This window comes from Microplitis mediator, chromosome 8 (genome assembly GCF_029852145.1).
Source record: "Microplitis mediator isolate UGA2020A chromosome 8, iyMicMedi2.1, whole genome shotgun sequence".
Taxonomy (NCBI): domain Eukaryota; kingdom Metazoa; phylum Arthropoda; class Insecta; order Hymenoptera; family Braconidae; genus Microplitis; species Microplitis mediator.
The window spans coordinates 17,508,321-17,513,622 of record NC_079976.1 but is presented as its reverse complement, the minus strand read 5'-3'; the positions used below and the strand labels follow the sequence as shown (position 1 = coordinate 17,513,622).

Here is a 5,302-nt window from a genome sequence, read left to right as displayed (position 1 = left end):
TCAGTTTGTAAAAATTTTTTTCAAATTCGTTTTTTGCTAATTTTCTACAGTCAGTATTTTTATCAATATATGATTTGAGCCATGGCGATTGTTTGAACTGCAGTACTCTGTGGACTTTTGTCAACTTTAATCCTAAATCAAGACATTGTTTTAAATTTTTATAATGTATTATATAATTTTTTTATCATACAAAGTTGTTGATAATTTTGAGTGTTTGGATCCTGGCGGAACAAAGTGCTCAGGACACAAGGGCAAGTCTTTGTGAAGTTCATGTAAGTCTTCAGGATAACTTAAGTCTACTTCTAAAATGTGTCCTACATCATCATTATCATTTAAAAATTTATTTACATCATCATTAAAATTTTCCACTCACTCAAATGAACCCATCGGCAGTGACATACTCATTGCTGCACCATATAAATTATTTACATCATAATACATCAAGTAAGATTCAGCTTTGCTTGGATCAAAGTCTTCACCCATGTACCGATTATTAGCAGCAGCATATCGGTTTGTACACTGAGATACCCCACCCCTGATGCCTTTTTCAATAAAAAGAACCATTTCAGGATCAGTTAAAAGCTGAAGTTCCACACCAGTGTATTTTAGCATTGCATCATTAGACAGACCGGGGGCAGTATAGTAGTGTAATGGATCTAGATTATAAGTTTCAAAGCAGCTACGTCTAAAATTTTCAAAGACATCTGCTAGAAGAAGTACATCAGTTTTAAGATATAAATCTGAGTACTCTCCTAGTGTGTTGATGTTAAATTTGTTCCAGACTAGCTGAGCAAAGAAATAATCCTCATCAGAGACACTTTCATTTGTTAATTTTGAAAAAAATGATACTTGATCAGGCAATTGTTTGTCATTAAGTTTATCAATGCTGGAAATATATTCATAAGGAAATATACCTTTGCGTGTAACTAATTTAAATTGTTCTGGGTGAGGATAGTGAAGTTTCGTTATAAGCTTTTCATCATCACCAAGATATGAAGCTAATTTTTCAAGGCTGGATGCCATAAATCTGAATGAGTTAATGAAACGTAATGTCACTGAAGTATTTTCTATTGATTTTGTGAATGATATATATTTTTCTTTATTAATTGGTAGCAAAGTTACATCGCCTTTAATTAATGTAGCTAGACTTTTAATTAAAAAATGTGAATCATAACCGGATAAATTGTGAAAGACAACAGGAATAACATGAGACTTGGGATAATTAACATTACAAGATATATGTGCTGGGCCGCGATAATTACCAGTGAAATGACAATGATCATAACACTTGTCGGTATTTGTTGTAATTATTTTTTCGCAAATATGACAAACAGTTGCCTGATCATGTGCCTCTTGCTGCTGTTTAGTGAGTGGTTTCATTGGTATAGGATTTTTTAAATATCCTTCATATTCAATAGCTAATTTTTCCAACTTTAAAATAAACCACCCAATACAAAATTTTGAACGATTTAATTCAAATTTAGATAATTTATTATCATAACTGCAATGCTGATGGAATGCTACACTGTCTGGAACATGCTTCTGAGTTTCATCATCCCCTGGGGTTTTTTCTAGTGTACATTCCAAGTCTGCATACACAACAAAAGGTACAGTGTCTTTGTATTGATAGTTTTTGAATTTCAAAATTTGATCTTTTTCTTTTGGGAATGTCTATCCTATTCTATAATAAGCATGAAAAATATGTGGCACAAACTATTCGTCATCTGATTGTTTGAAACAAAATATAGTATACATAAACGACACAAAAATATACCCGAAACGTCATTGTAATATATCATAAGCATACAATATACTTTATTTATATTTATATTATATATATTTAAGTTTAGTTTTAAGGCGCAATTTTATGCTGACGCTTAACGCCGGCGTCATTGAGTATCTGAAAGCGGTTAAATTTGACTGCAAGAAGAGTGTATGTACGTTCATTAAAAATTTACTGTGAATTTTGGTATTATGATTTATGATGTATTCTCTTGTATTTAATTCTTAAATTTAGGCAATATTTTTTTTTCGTAAAAAGTTACCTTTAACTTGATGAAAAATGAACCGCAAATTGTTGTTTTAACTTTTGCTGTAAAATTGTCGGCAAGGTCGGGCAGCAAATTTCAGGTAATTTTAACATCAAAATTAGCGTCAATTTCAAGCTAAAGTGACTGTTAGGCATATATGATAAGTGCATTATTACTATTGTCGTGAAATTTCGCAGTAGAGACATCTACATTTTCGTTTAGTCGCATTATTTGACTTCTCATAGGGTGCGTTATAATATATATGTCGAATTACCAGTTGAGGTATTAATGAGACCCGGGTCTACGTCGTTATCTTTGCCACTCATCTTATTTATTAAACAATTTAACGAAAACACACAGGTAATTACTACTCACAAATATAGCATACACTAAACAATAAGATTACAAGCAATAATATCAGTATCGGACAACTACACAATATTAAAGTATCCGAGAAAATATCAAAGATTACAAAATATCAAATATTACACAATATTAAATCCACAAATTATTACAAGCGATTAGTTTACTAGAGAATAACAACTATTGAAAAGATTCTAGTTGCTGTTGTAAAATGTATACGGCGGTAAAATTAAAATCGAATCGAATACACGATCGGTCGGATAGCAATGTCGTCCGTTCCTTTGCTCAATTAGAACTAACTCTCTGTACCCAATATTCTTGAGTCCCCGACTCGACCAAAACTATATCTCAGGTAATCTTACAAACTCGTACAATTACTTCCATATGTTTAAAAACTCATTATACCGAAAATATTGCTATCTCTCGATCGTGTCTACGTTGGATGCCCAGACGGGCTTCTTCGACTTAAGTCTACCGTCATAAACGTAAATATGAAAACTAGCAAAATCTTAAGCGGATTAAATTGTAAAATATTTTTACTAAGTTTTTATTGTCTAAAAACAAACTCAATATAGTTGGGACTTTCCCAAGTCTCAGGAAAAACCCAAGTATTATTTTATCTCCGACATATATATAAGCCCCCACTATTTCTCTACGTCCAATTTACTTCTCCACATACTACAGGCGTTCTTTTCCGGACCGGACAAGCAGGCAGGACGTATAATTAAATTTTGCGCTCAAGTATAATAGAAACCAAAATGGCTGCCCGTATTCAAGCGTTATTAGACACATTTACCGTGGATGATGAGATTACCAATTGGGTTCCCAATGACAATACTGTGTAAGTATTTCCTCACAAATATTGAATTAACCATAACCATTTTTTTTTTAATTATTTTGATAAATGTACAGTTATAAATATATTGCTTTTATAATTTTTTTCCCGTTGCTACATAAGCAATTTGTTCTAATAATTAGGTTATAACTATACATTCATCGATGAAATTTGAAAAATATCAGTCTTTTGTAAATTCAGTGTCATAATTAAGTGCGTATTGAAAGACTACTTTTTCTAAATCAAGTCAACAATGTTTGTTGGAAATAACGGTCTCAATAATAAAATTGAAACAAATATTATGAAAATAGTCATCATATTTCATTTATATGTGCTGATTTCAGGGAGCTCATTGGATTTGTGGACAAAATCGAGGGCACTAAGAGAGTACCAGTATCAAAAGGAAGCACACTTACAACACCTCTTTATAAGATTATTGTCAGCAATGGCAGTTCCAGCAAGGTGCGCGTCCTGTTCTGGGGGCCAATGGCTATCGACTATTCAGCTAAAATTCGTGACCGAACAGTAAGTTTCAAATTCAATAATTCGTACATGAATGAGTACATGAATCTAACCTTAAATTTAATTTCAATTTCACTTGTGTTTCATTAGTTTTTTAAAATCAATTTTAAAGTTATTGTTTAACAAATTCTGCGAATTTTTTAATTTCATTTTTTAACTAAAAAATTTAGTTAAAAAATTAATTCAAGCAGGTTTTACAATCATTAATTTTTAATCTACAAATCTCTTGAAGCATCTAAAATTACTGGCTAAAATAATATGTACATAAACATTGTTTTATTTTTTTGTATCTATATTTAATTGTATCTATAATTTATTTATGTTACAGATTATTAAAATTAGCCGTAGAAAAACTGCTCCAGGAAATATCTCTTTTAACAACCCGTATGAATGTATTGGGCCCTTGGAGTTAACTTTGAATAATTCATCTACAATTGAAATCATGAAAGAACTCTTTGACGAAGTCGTCGATGATAGTCCTGTCGAAACAGTATCTTTGATCAATGCTCCAAATTATAAGAAGAAGATGTGTAAGTATTTATACTATTGATATTGTTATTTTATATTTTCTATGAATATATTATTAATTTCCTTCCCTGTATGTTTTATTTAGATGTCTTAGGATGGCTTAAACTTCCGTTCAATCCAGTTACATCATACGGTAGTACATACGGTAGTGGTGTAATCATCAACGGTAATAATCGGCTGAAGGTCCAAATTGCCAATTACGTGGAGAATCCGAAGATGACCAAAGGCGTGTACCGTAAAGTTTTGTGTGAAAGCTCCGTTGATTCAAGTAAGTATTTGTTATTTTCTATAATCATTTAACTTTCAGTCAATCAATGGAATGTCCAGTACTTTGTTTATTCTGACCTTTAGATATATTGTAACGTTGCTGTAACCTTGATGATAAAAAAAAAACGGTGAATAGAATTGCCACTAATTTTTTTTTTTTATTTTCTGATTACAGAAGGAATCTCTTTCCTCATAGTACACAACAGCACTGATATTACTCTTGAAGAAGGTCAAGTGGTCATGACTGAGGCAGCTCTTCGCAAAACAGGATTCATTACACCCAAGAGAAGCTCAGAAGATGACCAAGGAGGCGTTCCAGAAAGACAGTTTGCACCTTTTGCTTAATAATCTTATCCAATAAGTCAACATAAGTTTTATCTACCCGTTTATAAAGCATGACTTGGATATGCTAATTGTCCCTTATTAAAATTATTAACACTTAATTTTTTTTTTCAACATTGTAAATTTTTAAATATTTAATGATTACTAATTGTCATTCTTATCTCGCGAAGTAAATTTTGCTATTTGTTTCTTCATTTGTATCGTTTAGAATCACTTACTTACGCAATTAAGGGCATTTTTAGACAGTTACCCCTCCCCCCACTTTTTAAAAATATGTAATGACTTTCACCTGTCATAACCATATTTAAATTTTATTAATCAATTAAAAAAAAATTTTAATTTTAATTGAAAAAAGGACAACGTAGTCGTAATTTCGTTGCGATATAGAATTTAGAAAAAATTACTTACAATTTAT

At 31.3% G+C, this 5,302-nt stretch overlaps 1 protein-coding gene across 1 annotated transcript; it reads left to right on the top strand.

The window, feature by feature from the left end:
* The first annotated feature begins 3,078 nt into the window (after positions 1-3,078).
* Positions 3,079-5,038, top strand: LOC130673135 (uncharacterized). The gene is made up of 5 exons (XM_057478067.1): positions 3,079-3,234; positions 3,573-3,753; positions 4,079-4,280; positions 4,364-4,546; positions 4,721-5,038. Exons 1-5 carry the CDS (start codon positions 3,152-3,154, stop codon positions 4,888-4,890), a joined length of 819 nt encoding a protein of 272 aa, XP_057334050.1. The 5' UTR covers positions 3,079-3,151; the 3' UTR covers positions 4,891-5,038.
* Positions 5,039-5,302: the final 264 nt, after the last annotated feature.

Excerpts from the sequence above, each read along its gene's own strand:
- LOC130673135 (XM_057478067.1), top strand. The coding sequence starts at position 3,152 with ATGGCTGCCCGTATTCAAGCGTTATTAGACACATTTACCGTGGATGAT. Across the intron at positions 3,235-3,572 it reads GTTCCCAATGACAATACTGT|GGAGCTCATTGGATTTGTGG; the intron begins GTAAGTATTTCC and ends TGCTGATTTCAG. Across the intron at positions 4,281-4,363 it reads AAATTATAAGAAGAAGATGT|ATGTCTTAGGATGGCTTAAA; the intron begins GTAAGTATTTAT and ends TGTTTTATTTAG.